Here is an 18,855-nt window from a genome sequence, read left to right as displayed (position 1 = left end):
TATCTAGAATGGTCAGGCAAACATTCTCACAGAAATAGAAGGCCGTGAGAAAGATACTTAGAGATCCTGAAGGTCAGTCACAAGACAGCTACTGAGTCTTGGTGCTTCTAGTGTCAGTGGTGAATAAGCAAACTATTACGGATAGCACTTTTTGTCCTAGGACTCTAAAATATGCTGAGAATTGCTTTCTGACTAAGGTTTCATTGTGACTGCAGGCTGTGTTTGAAACTAGTGCAATTTTTACTCTGTAAATACAGCCTTCATCTCTGATCAGCCTTTAAGTGGCACTGAGTAGTCATTAGCGAGGACAGGTGTGTTCCTGCTTACACACAAATGCTGAGCAGCTGATGTGCTTCCAGCTTCCACAGCAAAAGCTTAGGATGATCAAGGACACCACACAAGGGTAAAAGCAACATTCTAGAAAGCCAATTTAACTGCACAAACACTTACGTGCTTTGAGTAAACACACTTCAGCCAACAACCTGTTCCACATTAAGTGTTTCACTGAGAAGCTCAGACAGGACTGAGCTTGGTTTCAGTATGGTGGTTTAGAGTAAGTGGGGAGGAAAGAGGACACGATGTCCCATATCTATTGTTACAGCCCCTGTAAGGGGCCAAGTGTCATGAAAATCCCCACACTTTTCTTTCTCTACATTGCAATAGCCACTTCAGAGTGCAAAGATGTGTGCTCCAGTCCCCTCTTCATATGGACTCCTGCATAAGACTGGCATAAACAGTGGACCATCTCCTAAAAAAGAGCCAAACCAAAAGCAGGTGCTTGGGACCTGACCAAACGGAAGTTTAATAAATTCAGTGAAAAGTCCCCTCCTCCAACACAAGAGGCTTTTGATTTAGTCCCTGTGTTTGCAAGAGGAACTGTAATGAAGGGGCAACCAAAAGTGGCTGAATGTTGTCTATATTTAAATCCCCCTCAGGAAACAATATTCAGTCAATCACTCAGATGTGCATATAGTAAAACAGAACCAGAAAAATCTGCATATGTCACAAGAATACTCCAGTCAGGCAAGGTCTAGATCTTAAAACTTTGTTTAATGGACAGAAGAGAGCACAAGAAAGGAGATGTACACTGAAACATTGCTAGAAAAGTAGTAAAATTAATTTTATTTAAACCTCAACCCTATATTAATCTTGAAAATAATACCTAACCTTTTCTTTGGATGTAAAGCAAAAGCAAAATCAATTTGCTTTAGCCTCAAGGCAGGGATTTGCACCAGGTCACCACCTGCCAGAAGCCAGACTCTAAAATAAAAGTAACAGTATCCAACTGTAACTCAGACAGGCAAATTAATTGGGTGCCCACTCTATACCAGTGTAACAGATGTCAAATGACCCAGGCACCCTGCATGTCTCTTGCTGCATGCCCTGAGGCTGACACCATTTTTCATGCCTTCAAGAACCTTTATACCAAAAATACCAGTGTTTTTTTTTTATTGCAGCAAAGTGGCTGTTCTGCATACCGTTCCCAGAATCAGGGCATCAGCTTTGGTTAGTGATATGCTAAGCACAAAGAAACTATATACATCAGGATCACAAAAACTAAACTAGTCCAGAAATCATACCATACACTGGAACATAATCACCATTTGTATAATTCTGAACTGGAATTTATTAAACAAATTTCAAATTTCTCACTCTGCTGTTCACAGTATTACGTATTAAAAGAAACTCCAGTGCTGTAAGCTGGAGTTGCTCAACTGATCCACAACCTCTGTATCAATTGAATGTCTGACCATAACATTTGCATATATTGGTGTATATATGCGTGAGCCACCACACGCTCACAGCCAACAGGTTCACAAATCATGGAAAAAACATCTTTATTTTCATTAAAATAGCCTACAGATTGATTTGGGTTACAGGGTCACTAAGCATCACACAAGATACTTCAGTTTGTAGCATTACTGCTTAGCTATATGGGCATTTACACTACTATTAATTTGTGCCAACAAATTTGTTTAGCACATAAATTTACCTCTACCTGTAAAAGCAAGTATCCACTTTACTCAGAGCTTTGTCCCTGAAAATGGCCTGAAGCAAATGCTTGGAAAAAGAACAAGAGTAGTACCTCCCATTGCATTAATTTTGCTTTTTCCTTCAGCCTCTGTTAAAACTTGTTTGTAAGTCTTCATAGACTTCCACCAATTTGCCTAAACACTTACTTTTCCACACTTTGAAAAAATATCTTTGGCAACTGTAACAATGAATGTTATTACTAAGTATGGTATTTATAAAACCATTTATCAATACCAATTGCTTTATTATTGCCTTAAGTGCATTTTAGTTCTGTTACAGGAATTACACAGCATTCTTTCCCATCTCCAAGCCATTTCAAATGGCATTACCTGAGTTGCTCACAGCAAGAAGGGTCAATGCAAGACGTTGTGCAAAAGCACATAATTTTAGAGATAACTTTCTCCAGAAGAGATTCATATGAATGGAGAAACTTTTAATAAACCTATGGCTCAGTCACTCTGGTGTTCAGCCTCTCCTACTACCCTTCCAAAGAGACTGGAGAGCTCCCAGATAACTGTCTTTGTATAACTGTATGGAGCCTTACAAGTCACTACACAAAGACATAGTTTTGTTAAACCAAGGCTGAAAATTACCTATTGCCTCCTTCTGCCTACCTTCACCACCCTCATTTGGGATTAAGTGCATGTTTTTGAGTCTGCATATGAAATAGCTGTTGTTGCTAAAGCAGAGATCATCTGCAACCAAGATTTGCTGGCCCTTTCAAAAAGTCACTCTGATGAGGCATTGCTGGATTTTTTGTATACATGTCCCATTAAAAACAGAGCTTCTACTTCATTATAAATAAATTAATTACTTACAGACACCAAGCTTGAATTTCCTTCACTACTAAATAGTGGGACAATGATGAACAAACTAGGTTATAGGATTAAACAAATATTCTGCCCAGGTCTATAGGAAGTGACCTACTGTGAGACACAAACCATAGAACGGTTTGAGTTTGAAGGGATCTTAAAGATCATCTAGTTCCACAGCCCCTGCCGTGAGCAGGGACACCTCCCACTAGATCAGGCTGCTCAGGGCCTCATCCAGACTGGCCTTGAACACTTCCAGGGATGGGGCTTCCACAACTTCCCTGGGCAACCTGTTCCACTGTCTCACCACCCTCACACTAAAGAATTTCTTCCTGATACCTAAGCTAAATTTCCCCTCCTCTCATTTTAATCCATTACCCCTTGTCCTGTCAACTTCTCGCCCTTATAAAAAGTCCCTCCCTGGCTTCCCTGTAGGCCATCTTCAGATACTGGAAGGCCACTATGAGGTCTCCCTGGAGCCTTCTCGGATTAAGTGCATGTTTTTGAGTCTGCATATGAAATAGCTGTTGTTGCTAAAGCAGAGATCATCTGCAACCAAGATTTGCTGGCCCTTTCAAAAAGTCACTCTGATGAGGCATTGCTGGATTTTTTGTATACATGTCCCATTAAAAACAGAGCTTCTACTTCATTATAAATAAATTAATTACTTACAGACACCAAGCTTGAATTTCCTTCACTACTAAATAGTGGGACAATGATGAACAAACTAGGTTATAGGATTAAACAAATATTCTGCCCAGGTCTATAGGAAGTGACCTACTGTGAGACACAAACCATAGAACGGTTTGAGTTTGAAGGGATCTTAAAGATCATCTAGTTCCACAGCCCCTGCCGTGAGCAGGGACACCTCCCACTAGATCAGGCTGCTCAGGGCCTCATCCAGACTGGCCTTGAACACTTCCAGGGATGGGGCTTCCACAACTTCCCTGGGCAACCTGTTCCACTGTCTCACCACCCTCACACTAAAGAATTTCTTCCTGATACCTAAGCTAAATTTCCCCTCCTCTCATTTTAATCCATTACCCCTTGTCCTGTCAACTTCTCGCCCTTATAAAAAGTCCCTCCCTGGCTTCCCTGTAGGCCATCTTCAGATACTGGAAGGCCACTATGAGGTCTCCCTGGAGCCTTCTCTTCTCCAGGCTGAACAGCCCTAACTCTTTCAGCCTGCTTCCATAGGAGAGGTGCTCTAGTCCTCAGATCATCTTCATGGCTCTGCTTTGGACCTGCTTCTACAGCTTTGTGTCCTTCTTTTGAGGGGAGCTCCAGAACTGGACACAGTACTCCAGGTGTGGTCTCACAAAAGTTGAGTAAACAGGGAGAATTACCTCTGTTGTCCTGCTGGCCCAACTTGTTTGCTTGCAGCCCAGAAAGTCAACTGTGTCCTGGCTCATGTTGAGCTCCCCACCTACCATCACCCCAAGTTCTTCTCCTACAGACTGTTTAAGGTCTGTTCTCCACGCAGCCTGTATTTATGCTTGGGATTGCCCCAAGTCAGATGCAGAACCTTGCACTTGGTTTTGTTGAACTTCATACACTTTGCATGAGCCCACTTCTCAAGCCTGTTTAGGTTCCCCTGGAGATGGGACTTTCCAGCAGTCTTACTAGTGAAATAAACATGTAATCTGACAAAAAACTACCGGTGTATAGAGGTGCCTACCAGTTTTCAGTGCATCTAAACTTGAAAGCAAATCAATAATTGTATTAGCAACAGCTCTCTAGGGGGAGCCTGGCAGGCATGCTAGCAAATCCATGGGGCACAATGTCATCTGGGGAAGTCAGAAAATCTCTGTGTACTCACAGCCACCACTCAAGATCGACTGCATAGCAGGAGTGCACTCATACATCAGTTTCACTGACTTGAAAGTTTTGGTTTCATACTCACAGACCTACATGAGCAGAGATAAATCCAGGGCACCCCCTGTGCTGCTCCCAGTCAACCCTGCAGCACATCCAAGTAACAAAGCATCTTAATGCTTTGGGGTGATTACCATCTCAAACATTTCTACAGTGGCTGGTGAGACTTCACAGCCATTGGGGGGGAAAAAAGGCATCTTAAGTATTTCCAATTTTAAATCACTGTTCAGATGCTCTCCTTAAAGGACTTATAGAATAAATTTCACCATATTACCCTCCTCCTTCAGCCCAATCCTCCACTACTGGCAATACGTATGGCCTCTCTCAACAAGGGATCCTCTCCAGTAAGAGATGCTGATCAGCAAGTTCATTATTTCCTTCTATTCCCATCTCTTCTTAGACAAAAAAAAAACAACAACAAAAAACAAAACAAAACAAAACAACAAACAAAAAAACATTTAAAAGGTGCTTGGTTTACCTGGGGTATCTGGCACAGAATTAGCCATGCTGCATTTCCTCAAGGGTCAGAGTGTAATAATTGGCCTCAAGATAATAACTCTCTTAGCTTCCCTATGGAGCAGGTTTGACTTATGGCAAAGGGCAGAGAGAAGAGCAGTAGGCTTTTACCCACCAACATGGCAGCTTATCTTCATGAAACCTTACAAGAACTTAATGTTTAAGACCTATATCCCCAGCCAAACTTCGAACAAAACTGGCATCAAAAGTTAACTACAGTTGAGAGTCAGAAGAAAGGCAGTGTGATCCTATATACCTAGTTTTCTTAGCAATCTAATTGAAAATGTCAACTAATGCATGAACACTAGGAACTCATTAGTTCCCGTTAAACATAAAAAGACATACTGCAATTTACTGCATACTTATAGCACAATCTTGGCTTTTCTGAAGCAACTCTAAGGAACAGTTTTCCCAAAGGAACACTCAAATATGATGACAGAATATATAACAGCAGATATGGTGCAGAACCTAGAATCTTCAACTGCTAGTTCAAGTTGAGGCCATTGTCATTGTTACTCTTGTGTATATCCAAAAATATAAAAAGGTACTGTGCTGCCTTCTGTTAAGAGTATCTTAAGAGTTTCTTTATTGGCCTAGAACAGAATATGAAAATCTGGAGAAAAATTTATGTTTCAGTATGCCCGAAATATCCACACACATTTACTTACGCAGAAAGAAACGATAATTATAAAAGAGGGGGCTGAAAGGAAGAAGTATACTCTACAACTTACTTGGAAAATAACCTACAAAAACAACGGCTGTTTCCCACCACAGTTTTCCCACATTTTAAAATTTTGTCCAAATCTAAGACAAATAGCTCAATTATCTACTTTTTTCAGACAGTTCAGAATGTCCCAAACACAAATATTGAAATATTTAATTTGGAACATCCAAAATATTGAAACATTAGATTTTTTTTTAAATTCTCAAACTCAATCATGTGTTTCAACACTCCCAAGTAAAAATGCTACAATTGGTTAGCAGACTATGAAAGAAGGCATTTAAGATTAATTAAAGCTGGTATTTTCACCTGCTTCAGCTCCTTCAATAGATTACAAAACAAAAGGACTGCAAATTCGCTTTTGGAGCAAGTCTGCAACCCTCACATAAAAAATTACATACGAAGAAAGGAGAGGCAAGCATTACCGGTAAGCTAAATGCCAGCAAGTCCAATTCCACATAATACACATTATATAACAATATACTAATATATCATATGGATTAACTATTCAAACACCCTATTAAGAATAATTCACTAAAAGCCAGAATTAAATGCATGATTTTGGCAGTTTCACTTGGAACCACAGATACAGCCCTTCTGTGCAAAGACAGGGACTATGCAGTGGAACATAAGCTACAACAGAGGCATTCAACACTTCCAAGTAAATGAGCAAAGCAGCATGAATTGCGTGCTACCTGCATCAGAATTGATAACTAAAAATGTTATTCTTCCTTTATTCAGCTTTTATTACATATTCTTTGGAAGAAGAAACACTACTCTCTGTCAACGTTTAATACAAAGCCCTTCCAAAATATTATAGATGTCTCTTAAAATTCTTTACAAACCTAGCTTAAAATTTTGCCCCATTCTCTCCATCATGGCTGTTCAGACATTGCAGCTCTCACTGGCTTAATTAAGAAACCACTTCTCTTGCTTAAATTTTCCTTTTCTTTCTATTTTACGCTCTGATGCACATATAACCATCTCTCTTTAATAATTGTTTTGCTGCACTAAACAGGTTAAACACTTCTTAATATAATCTCAAAAACAAGCTTCCCATTCTTTTCATCTTTCTAACACTCCTTCTGCCAATACTCCTTCTGCCAGTCTTTCTTAAATGCAGACATCTAGATCAGAATAGCCAAGGTCTCACTGAGGTGTAATGACATCACACTTTTCTGAAAATACAATGCTAAAAGGGGCAATCAAAGTATCATCTTTTATCACATCCACATCATCATGCCAGTATTGTCAAAAGCAGATCAGGCAATATTTACTTTATTCATTGTCCCACATCTCTTTATTTGTCTATGGAGCACTGAAGTACATTGTCACACACTGTTGAACTGGTTTAGGATGAATTACCACTTTCTTTCAAAGCAATTGTTCTCAGCAAAATTAACAGATTTAGCTTTAGAAAGAAGCTCTTGGTAAATTCCAACCACAGACCTTAACTGACGTACTGTTTCTGTTTTGTAATACTGCTAATCAATCCCTAAGAATATACTGCAGGAAATGTCTCTCCCTTTTCCCTTGGTGGGACCTGCAAAGATTCCACAGCACTTCAGAAATCTCTTCTACAGACCTCTAAGTACTTTTCCTGTAAGGTGGCTCCAGTGATGTGACATTCTCCCTGTGACCCCGCTACATCTTATATTTGCTACAGATCATTTCTGTAACCAACAACCACTCCTGTGTAATCTCCGGGGCTTTTGCAGAGGGTTTTGTAAATGTGAATTTCAAACAGTTAAGCTCACAACTGCTAAAATACAGAACTGTGAGAAGAGCCTTCACCTATTTCATAATTTCAAAAACACTGTTTAATCTAGTTTTCTACTGAGCAATTTACTGATGAACTTTATCTTTGTATGTTTCTTTAAGATCAGAAAAATATGAGACCAGTCTTATTCTGAGAGCAGACGAACTGCAATTACAGTTTCACATTCTTCCTGTATCTGACTGGAACATATTAATGTATCTGTATCTGATAAAGAGGTAAGACTCAGGTAAGTGAACCTCAACCAGATGAGAGATTCAAGAGAGTCAGATGACATAAAATCAGTATTCCTCTTTGTAATATTATAAATTATTTAACTTTTCAATTTTGTTATGTTGTAATAAACCTAAGAGCAAAATGTATATTACTTTCAACTCAGCATCCAGTGTATTTTAATTGGTATAAGGGAAAGTCCCTTATAATTCACATCCTAAATCATGAGAGAATTTAGAATCAAAAACTAAAACCTAATTAGAAAAGTGAGCCATATGCTTAAAAAATGAGAGTAATTACAAATCAGCATTTTAAAATGCATGTAAAGAAAATGTACGCTTGAGAGGTTTGCTTAACAAGTGGGCCAGCTGATACAAGCCATCCTACTACACAGGATGGCTACAGTATTTTCTTAGTTGTTGGATACAAAGGGAAATGAAGACCTAAGATTTTTTTTATATAAGAACATAAATGTTTTCTCAGATTGGTTTTTACTACTGATCAAGAAAAAAACTTCAGTTTCAACATAAACTATAATCTTCTACATACTTAACACACAATTAGCTATACTATAAGACGTAAGAGAACAACTATATAGCTAAAAAGAGTAAGATACTGCAGCAAATTTGTCAATATAGTTAACAGCTCTTTTAAACATGAGAACCACATACGGTATGACATAACAGGCATCCCAGTGGGAGTAGTTTTTTAAACTTTTTTCTGAAGCACCACTTTCTTAAAATACTCTGCCAAAAAATGATTTTTTTTGCTGTGTATGTCTCCCAAGAAGCATACACTACAGAAAAATAGAAATCCCAAATTCCAGTGCACTGCCAGAGCCTAGAGCTACCCTGTGGTACCTCTGAGTCATACCTATAAATTTTTTTCTACCTTCAATGCCCAAGGGAACTATATAAATCAGAATATAGCAATTTACCTGAAACTAAATACATGAACGGAAGGGAAAATTAATTTAATAATACCACTTCACTAAGCTCTATGGATTATGGCCAGAGTATAAACCCTCAGAGACACATAACTTTGCACTAGAACTTGCCTGATTCTTGAAAAAAAAGAATCAATTTAACATTGCTTAAAAGTAAATGTAGTCAGAGTTCATATACATACCCTCTGCTTCTCAGGGTCAACGTATCGAATGCCAAAATAGTCTTTTTCCAGCAAGCTGTAATAGTTGCAGATGTGATCTATAAGAAACTGACCTTTAGTTTCCCTCTGTAAAAAGAGAAAAAAATGATATATTATTCTAAGTATTCTGAACTTGCCATCTATAAATATTTTTAAAATCTAATCAAAGTGTCAAGGAAAACGACCTATGAAATTTGGTTTTAGTCAGACAAGGATGAGCATTTGAGCATTCATCTTCTCTAAAAGATCCAGGAGATTAGTGATCAATATACTCTCTGCACATTCACAAAGCCATTCATTAAGAAAATAGAAGCACTACTCTTGCCACAGGAAAACTCATACTACTCTTATAGCTGCACATATATGACATATAATATATTACCAGTAAAAATATTTCCACTTGATGCTATAATGGCATAGCAGATGCCCACTTATATTTGGAATTCTAAAACAGTGTGCGTTTTTTTTGTACCCCTCTAGTTTGCAAGCAGTTTTGGCAGTTAGTACCTTACTGGATCTTTATGCAATGCCCACAGCAAGACAGACCTGATCCTTCATTCCTAGACAGCACTAGAGTACAAGGAAGAAATGCCCAAATGACTGAAAGAGATGTTTTCATCTTTGCATTGTCACTATCTGTAGCCTTAAGGAAACTTTCTGTACACATGATGTTCAGTTAATAATCTCATTCTTCATTTCTGCTTTCTTCAGTCTCAATACTGAAGAAATGTGTCCTTAATAATCTACTGCCTGATATAAAGAATGTATATGAATTTTCACATTTCTTCTGATCCAGGTGATATGATTTTTTTCTTCAATTGTGCTATGTGTGAGTGTTAACACCAGAGTAAAGCTGTTCTTCTAAAACACTCTATATCCACTTGAAGCAGACAAAGGGCTTTCATTACATTGCAGTATCAGGTCTCTGCATTTCTTCCTCTCTACTTGTCTACCCTAGTCCTGCACTGATAGACCTCTGCTGTGGACCAAGTAGTGAGTTTGTACAGCTCTGCCCTCGCTGATATGTAACAACCTGAACTTAGCACTTTAATGTCTACTGAACAGTAACTAGACAGGATGTGAAATCATATTACATTAAAAATAAGTATAGCAATAACTGTTTCTTAAAATTGTTCCCTGAAAGCTTTAATGCTATGCCTTATTCAACATGTCTCAAAGAAGTTAACAGGCAATTTAAACCCTAAATGGCATGGCTAGGCTGCAGCTCCTGCAGCTGTCCCCTTCCCTGCCTCATGGGCCTCCTCTCCTCTCAAAATACACTTGTAGCCACAATGGAATTGCTGATCTATCAACAGACTTGTTTTTCCTAGAGGTGGGGACCTCTGCTTCTCTTCCTACTGTCCAAACCATCTATTTCCACTACACCTTTTTACCACCACCTTCTACCTCCTATTAATTTACCTCTCACTATGTGTCCTTTACTCTTCCTTATGCTGCTACTTGCCCAGAGGATTTCACTGCCTTTTCTGCACTATGGTACTCCCGTAATTTTTTTTCCTATTTTTAAACAGCCAGTGTCAAAGGATGTCAACCCAATTTGTTTGTTTTCTGTACATGCTCACTCACACTTATGCTTTGCACCTGGCACTGCTAATTTTTTTGCAGCAGGTTTCCTGCTGTAATTGCTTCTTTCCAGCCTTGGGACACTTAAAAAATGACTAGTTTGCTGTTAATAGTGGTTAACACATAACCTGAAATTTTTTCATACTGTACCCAGTTGCAAGTGTGGGCATGCCAGTGACAACACAGAGAAAACTTTCCTTAAAAGGCAAAGCCAGTGTCAAAGATGGGAAACTACAAAAAGAAAGCCAACGCTCTCCCTGTGATGAACACACAGTCATATCTCAATGAAGTATCTTCTAGCTTACGATCTTAACAATGTCTGCAAACTTTTGTGACTACACAATAAGCAAGACCATCAAAATATTAAGACAAAATTGCACAGTGACATTTCAGTACAGAAGCACTAGGGAAAAAATTGAACACAGATGTGAAATGTAAGTTGCACATTGTTTTAAGATGAATCTACAATGAACTAAATAGAACTGAGGAATAAGAGATATTTGATGACTCAGGTAGAGTCAAACATTAAAATAGATTTTACTGACAACAGCATACAAAAGAAATCAAATTTTAAAACACTGGAAATCAGGAAAACAGGCTATTCATATTCTCATCTGACAATATTAGAGGATGTTACTGGAAGAACAGTCAGTAAATCTACTAACTTCTACAAGCTCACATTCTAATTAATTCATTTAACAATTCCTTTGCTTCACCCACCCAAAATAATCACAAAAGTCTTCTTGAGTTCTTGAGGAATCTGATAAAACGGGAGGGCATATATGATGTTTTTCAATGCAGTAAAAACATTCCCTTTCTAAAATGAATTGATGCCCTACTTTCTTGCTTGAAAGCTAGATGATGGAAATGAACCAAACAAAAAAGAGCAAAAGAACAAAAGCCTCCAAGCTAAATTGATGCTCTAGGAAACCTTAAGCCTGCCACAGATAAATGAAAAAGACTAGTTAATAACCTTACCCTTGGTTAGCATATACTTCAGTTAATAGCTCTATTCAGTCGGGCTTCAAGTTCCATGTGATTCATTACCATATATTAAAAAATATTTAAGATAGATAAAAGTGGCTAAACAGGCACATACGTAATGTAATGAGTATTCCCATAAGAAAATACTTTTCTAAATGATACGCTAATACGCTTTTTAAACACCTGAGATTTGAAGAACATATAATTGCTACACAGAGGAAAATAGCTGATGTGGCACAGAGCACCTCAAGTCTGAATCTATAATATGTAGTCTGGCAAAAAGGATGGGCAATGGTTGTTCATTTTGCTTTCTGCCAACAGCATCCATAAACATTTTCTAAATTTCTCTAACAATGCCCCAGATTTACCTGAGCTTTAGAATATGATGATCTCTCTTGTCTTCTGTGGGTTTTTTATACACTTATTACATACTATACTAAAAAAGAATATATTATATACAAAGCTTTCTCTTATTTATGAAAAAACATGGATAAATTAAATTAGGAACTGCCAGTCATCCACAACAGAGCACAAGAATGGATTTGGGTCACAGAATAATGAATAAAAAACATTGCCTGAAATTTCAGACAGCTGCCATATAGCTCTCCAATTAATTGATCCTTTAAAAAACAAAATCAAAAAATAGCAACCAAAACCAAAACCCAAACGTTGCTATATCAATAAAGTGCTTTGCAGCAATTCAGAAAAATCTTTTTATGCTGCATTTCAGTATATTTGTCAGAACATTAAAAAGGCCATTATTTCAAACACTCCTGAAGAATGTCAGCAACCAGCCACAAGAATCAGAGAGCAAAAGTCAGATTTTTAAAAGCTTCACAGATGAAATCTTTGATAATTACCAGAGTACACCCAGAAGTCATCAATTATTCTCAAGTAAAGAACCCAGGCAAAAGCAACAGTCACAAAGGTGTATAAGGAAGAGAACAAAAATGTCCTGGATTGTGATAAATTAATTGTTTTCAATGAAAGAATAGCAAGTTAAACAAGCCACTTTTTTTTTTTCCTAAGTTCATTAATTCAAATACAACATCTGACTGTCTCAACTTAGATGTATTTTCTTTCAGATTTCTGTAACACATACTCTATGAAAAGTGTTTTTTACAATGGCCATAAACAAAGTCCCATAATTTAGCCATTCCACACATGAAAATAGTCTTTTGGAGATTCCTGTAAATAATGTGAGGAATGACTCTCCGATTTGCTCAGATAAATAGGCACAGACAAGAAGGGTTAATTTTTCCTAAGGCATTTGAATATCTGACCTTAATATCACTAAAATCCCACAACAAACTCGAACACACACGCAAAGGATATAATGTCATGTAAATTACAGAATCCCTGAAGAGAGAAGGTCAACTTGCAGTAACTGCTAAACTCTGCTTTTCTGCTTTTTAAGCTGGATCAAGGGTTTTCTTTGCTATTCAAACAAGTATGTATTAAACTAGCAGCTGCTGGCAAAAGAAGTAAGCAAAACAAGGGACATACTCCACTCCAACAAAACATGAAACAGAGTACTCCACTGACAGATTCAACTGGACAACCTCAACTTCTTTCTCAGCTCTAGGAACCAAGTAAGACACTGCAGAAATGCTTAATTTTCACCAGCAGATGCTATTAATATAGCTTCCATTTCTACAACTGCACATTTAGGGCTGAGTAACCCCATTTCTTGGTAACTCCTCTGTTGCAGAAACTAACCCAAACAAAGACCTCTGTGGCAGCTGAGCAGTTTATGTTTAACACAATATCCCTGTCCTGTGCTTGCTTTGTTGACTTATTTTCTTTTTTATTATTATTCTTAGCTTATCTGTGTAAGTTAAAAGCAAAGGAGGGTTTATCTTGTTCTCCCTTCTCCAATGAAGTAAAAGGAGATCACAAAATATTTATGACTGTTTCACAATTCTGAAAGTCAGAGGGAAACCATTCATAGCTGTTTAAGATCTTGCAGTGAAATGTCTTCCCTATTTGCATCTGCTTCACCGTGGAGTTCTGCATCGATTTATCTTAATGTCGTCAGAAGGAAGAGCAAGAGTCACAAGCAGATTAAACTGCTCTGTTATCTAATCACTGAAGTCCTGCCAGCAGTGTTTATCTGTCAGGAAGCCACTGACAGAAGCAGTGCAGAGTCATAAACACAGCGTTTCTTTATCCAAGGGATTTCAATCCTCTCCCCATTAAGTGTCTCTACTTGTGTGAATGGTTCCCAGCAGCAACGCTCTGTGTAAAGCCACTCACATACTTAAGTGTTTGCAAGACTAATGTAAAACCCCTGAAAAAAATAAATTAAAAAATGTAAAAAGCACATTTAAACCCCTCTTTCCATTTAAATAAATGAAAAGTTCAGGCTCTCAAGCAAGACGAGAATAGCATCTGATTATTTATGCTTGCTATCCTTAGCGTGTAACATACTTTGAAGTTCTATAGATGTAAAAAATGTAAACCCACTAACTCAAGAATAACCATAATACTACCATATAATGAAACCAAACCAGGTCAGAAGCATAGATAAAACCATGTGCTTCCCCTAAGGACAAACATAATTCAAAAAGCAGCTTTACCCATAGAAAAACAGAATTAGCCTAGTTGGCAATACCTGGCAAAATCTATAATAAGCACTGTAAATCTTTGGATTTTACTGACATGCCTCCTCAACTGATACCTCTCACACTTCTGACTTCCCTTTGGACATCTTCCTCCAGCAACGAGATCATACTTCTTCTGGGCTTTTCATGAGAGAAATACCTTGAATCCCAACAGGCAAACATCTTCCAGCCCATTGACAAGTATTCTCTAGTTGAGCACTGCAACATGCCCTTGTGCATAACAGTGTGGCTGTAACAGGACATCTGGCAGCAATTCTCTCTCCGTGTCAATTTTGGGACAGCTGTCATCACAGCTGCATTTGTTTCCAGTGGCACAGCAAAGAGGTCTATCCCTGCTGGACTGGGGCACATGCTATGGGGATGGGACTGATTTCAGCCCTTTGGAGCTGAAAGGAGCTCCTCCTCCTCCTAAGGAGGAGGACTGAGGGCACAGAGGAGGAAGGCAACTTGGTAAGACTGAATTTTGCAGCATCTTCTAGATCAATTGTTTAGTCCCACCCAAATAGTAACATCAAGAATGAAATTCTCATTGTGCAGCAACCAAAGGCAGTGAGGTGGATAGGGCTCAGCTCCAAGCTGACAGCATTGGGCCAGCCCTAACCCTTACACAACCTCCAGTGCCCTGAGCAAACTTCTTAGAGCTCTTTGGATGTATGGATTTGCTGAGATTACAAATGTCAGCAGCTACTCACAAGGCGAATACACAACTTCTTTGACGTTTTTGCTCCATCTTTGGAAATAGCAATAGGAATATTTTTCTACAGGTGTCTCACAAGAACTGGATATTACATAATGGCTTCAAAATATAAAGAAAAATTCAAAACATGCTTTTCATTCCTTGAATTAAATGCTGTAACCCTTCAAAATTATTTTCTTCCTGGTCCTAATCAGCTCCCTCTGGTATTTTAAACTACTTGAAAATACACTGGAGGTCTATTACACAGCATTTAACCGGAAAATTTTCCCAATTGTAAGAAGGACCAGCTACAATTTCTTTTTCTGTTGTTGCTAAAGTTTCAAAACAAAACAAAACAAAAACACGCAACATTTTGCTGATAAAATACCACTGTTGGAAAGCCAGCCCCAACACCATCCACTTACAAATGCCATCCAGGTGAAGCTCACTAACAAGATAGAGGCTCAAGAACTGGGAAGAATGGAGACATGAACAGGACACTCCTCCTCGAGGGAGGAGAGGGACAACCCAGCACAGTAGGAGCAGAAACACACCTTATTGTATGAAAATGTACTGGAGGAAGAACTATACTTGCTCATGTTTATCTACTCGCTTCCTGAAAAAACAAACAAACAAACAAACATGGAAGAAGCATGTCTTTCTAATAAGCCCCCTAGCAAACAGAATACATTTCCCTTGGTTGCAGTAATTTCAGCACAGAGCTTCCCTAATGCATAAACTATAGAAATGCAGTGATGTAACAACACCAACTCACCCAAAACTAACAGAAGTAAAGTTCAAATTTGAATTATCATCTTATTTTACCCTCATTTGACTCAGGAAAGACTTTCAGGGGGGAAAAAGCAAAACATGCTAGTGCATGACTGAGTGCATTACAGAATTAATGCTCATTTCACTTAATAGGAACTTTAGCAGCCACTAGTGATAACTTTCACACACAAGAACATTTAATGCCTGAAACACAAACTACCTGTACTCTGGCTGTAGAACCCATTTGCTAACATGGAATGGGTCTTGAAGAACATTGTTTGTACAGATATCAATCTTTAAACTCATATTTCTGAGCCCTTAAAAAAAAAAACACAAAACAAAAACACAAAAACAAACAAACAAACAAAATCAATAAAAAACTCACATGCAAACCAACCTCTTCCTAGTGTTTCATTTGGACAACAAATATACACATGAATCTTGAAGATAAAGGAGAAGACAAAGAAAATAGGAGTAAAAAGTCTAGACTGAGAAGAAAAGAAGTAAATGGAGAGCAATTTCAAGGCTATATGTGTGAATGCAGATGTGGAAGCTCTATTAATCTTTAATGAAACTGCACAGCTAAATCTTCTGAAAATGTACCCAGAAATATCCACTGTAATGATGTCAGAAATATATTTGTAAAAGAAGATTCCTCTGGTGTGACACTTCAGTTCAAAAAGGAAAAGGGTTATTTGAGGTAATTTACTTTTCTTTAGTTTTGCTCTATTCTTTTGCAACAGATGGACAGCTTTGTCCATACGATAGCAGACTTTTGCCTTCTTTTGAATTTGAGATTGTAGGATTATATTGGTCAAATAATAAAAGATGACTGGGGAATAAAAACAATTACACCATAGAAAAATTACAAAATGCCAGTCCTATGCAATGGAAACTATAAATACCAAAAAATGCAAAAAATTAAAATTGTATTCTACTGCACAGTTAAACCTGGCTGGAGGGAGTGAACACAGATAACAGCTTTGACACAACCAGCTCTTGACCCCAGTCCCACTCTGCAACTACTCTGAGCCAAGAGTAAATTATAAATGATAAAAAGAAATATTTATAGTTCACATGCTGCTGCTCTCAAAAGTTGCCACCAGCCAGGCAGGTGGTCACTGAAGAAACCACAAATGCAATATTCATTTACAGGGCTCATTATTCTTTCATGTCCCTCTGCCCATGGGCAGCACTTGGTCATTTCTGGTTTATGTCCCTGAAGTGATGGCGTCATACAAGGCTTGCAATATTAACTGCTCACTTCTGGTAACAGCTTCCATTAGTGCAGCTTTTGTGATGCTATCTAAGGCAGTATTGATTTCTTAAAAGGAGCTGAGGGATCTGGCAACAAATCTATCATTTTATGCAATACCCAGCACTGTTCTGAAAAGCTAATTCTCCTTTCTCTCTTACATCCCTGACATCAAAACTATCTTGGAAGACACTGCTAGGACACACCACCACACACCTAGCAATGCAGAGGAGAGATTCAAGAATAAGTTCCTAGCCCTCACCTACAAAGCAACCTAAGAGCCAAATCAAGATTTTGACAAAATCATGTAATGTGCCCTGGTACAGGTGATGGTCAACAAACTTCCCTTAGCCCCTTGCCTTACCGAATCTTCTTGGTGGGTTCAGTAGCCCCAGAAAATGAGGTCTCCCACATACTCTGCTCCAAATACAGTTCTGTAACTGTATCTTTTCTAACAGGTACACAGAAGTGTGCCCTTTCTATACAAATAGAAGTATTTTGATAAATAAAAGCAAGCAAAAATGCTTCTAGCCAAACAAGATGCTTCCCTGAGCACACGCAGAACAGACTCACCATGGTGTGATACAGCTCAGGAAAACCACCAACTGGTGAGGGGCAAGAATGCCCTTTCACAGTGACATATCAGGGCTCAGCTGAATGTATTGAATCCTAACCATGGTGAGGGTCATGCAGGAACAGCTACACAGTTGATTCCACAGCAACTGGGAAAATACGCCCACAGCAGAGAAGGGTGAGTTGGAAGAAGAGATGAGCAGAGTAAGGGAGCTGCTGTTCTCAGAGGGCAGTTGGTGCCCCTGTAAACACTGGTAATGGCACCTCAGGTGGTCTCCCACACCCCTCCAGTTTGGGGTTACACCCCCCACATTCCTCTCCTCTCATGAGGAACTACAGCATGACATGGGGTCTGCATGCACTGGGTGGGAGGGAACGAGAAAGAAAAGAAAGATGATGGAACATAATCCCTGGAGGAAGAGATTTCCAAAGTGCTGAATTAATGCCCATTTGAAAGGCTATTAGAGTGATGTGTGAGGCTAAGAGCTTACATAAAGACCAGAATATATTACTAGATATTATGGGAATTTGATCCCTTGTTGTGTGGATTACTCCAAAATCACAAGCCCAGCTGTTTTGGTATTGGTCTGGCAACATCAGATCTGAAGCGTGCTGAATCTCTACAAGTGCTGCAAATCAAAGACAATGTCTCCTGACTAAAAGGACCCTCAGTCATGGTGATGAAGTCAACAGCTGCCAATGAATCAGCTGAAAGTGTAACTCATACAGTAATCTGATATGATAAGGGCCTAGATAAAAACCTCCCTCCCTCCCTCCTTCCTTCCTTCCTTCCTTCCTTCCTTCCTTCCTTCCTTCCTTCCTTCCTTCCTTCCTTCCTCCCTCTCTCCTTCCCTTCTTTTCCTTTCTTTCTTCTCTTTCAAGTTCAACTATGGTGTTCTTTTTTTTTCTGTAGATATTAGATAAAATTAGACAATTAGATATAATCTAGATTTTAAAACAAAAATTATTTCTGAATTTTTAAAGATATAATCACAAAAGACAGAACACATCTTAAATCATGCCTAGCAAAAACCCCAAGTCACCACCTGCCAATGAATCAGCTGAAAGTGTAACTCATACAGTAATCTGATATGATAAGGGCCTAGATAGATACCTCCCTCCCTCCCTCCTTCCTTCCTTCCTTCCTTCCTTCCTTCCTTCCTTCCTTCCTTCCTTCCTTCCTTCCTTCCTTCCTTCCTTCCTTCCTTCCTCCCTCTCTCCTTCCCTTCTTTTCCTTTCTTTCTTCTCTTTCAAGTTCAACTATGGTGTTCTTTTTTTTTCTGTAGATATTAGA

The 18,855-nt window shown here is 38.6% G+C and overlaps 1 protein-coding gene across 1 annotated transcript in view; it reads right to left on the bottom strand.

Annotated features, from left to right (window-relative positions):
* The window catches only part of FRMD3 (FERM domain containing 3), a 71,879-nt gene extending 59,902 nt beyond the window's left edge, over nt 1-11,977 (bottom strand). Inside the window, exons 1-2 of the mRNA XM_009995470.1 lie at nt 11,955-11,977; nt 9,077-9,188 (exon numbers count right to left, since the gene is read on the bottom strand). Of these exons, the coding sequence (XP_009993772.1) occupies nt 9,077-9,188; nt 11,955-11,965 (123 nt within the window). The 5' untranslated portion in view covers nt 11,966-11,977. The remainder of the gene's footprint in view (nt 1-9,076; nt 9,189-11,954) is intronic.
* Between the last annotated feature and the right edge of the window lie 6,878 nt (nt 11,978-18,855).

The sequence above is a fragment of the Chaetura pelagica genome, unplaced genomic scaffold (assembly GCF_000747805.2).
Source record: "Chaetura pelagica isolate M959 unplaced genomic scaffold, ChaPel_1.0 scaffold473, whole genome shotgun sequence".
Taxonomy (NCBI): domain Eukaryota; kingdom Metazoa; phylum Chordata; class Aves; order Apodiformes; family Apodidae; genus Chaetura; species Chaetura pelagica.
Note: the sequence above shows the minus strand (reverse complement) of the source record. Positions and strands in the feature narration are given on the sequence as shown.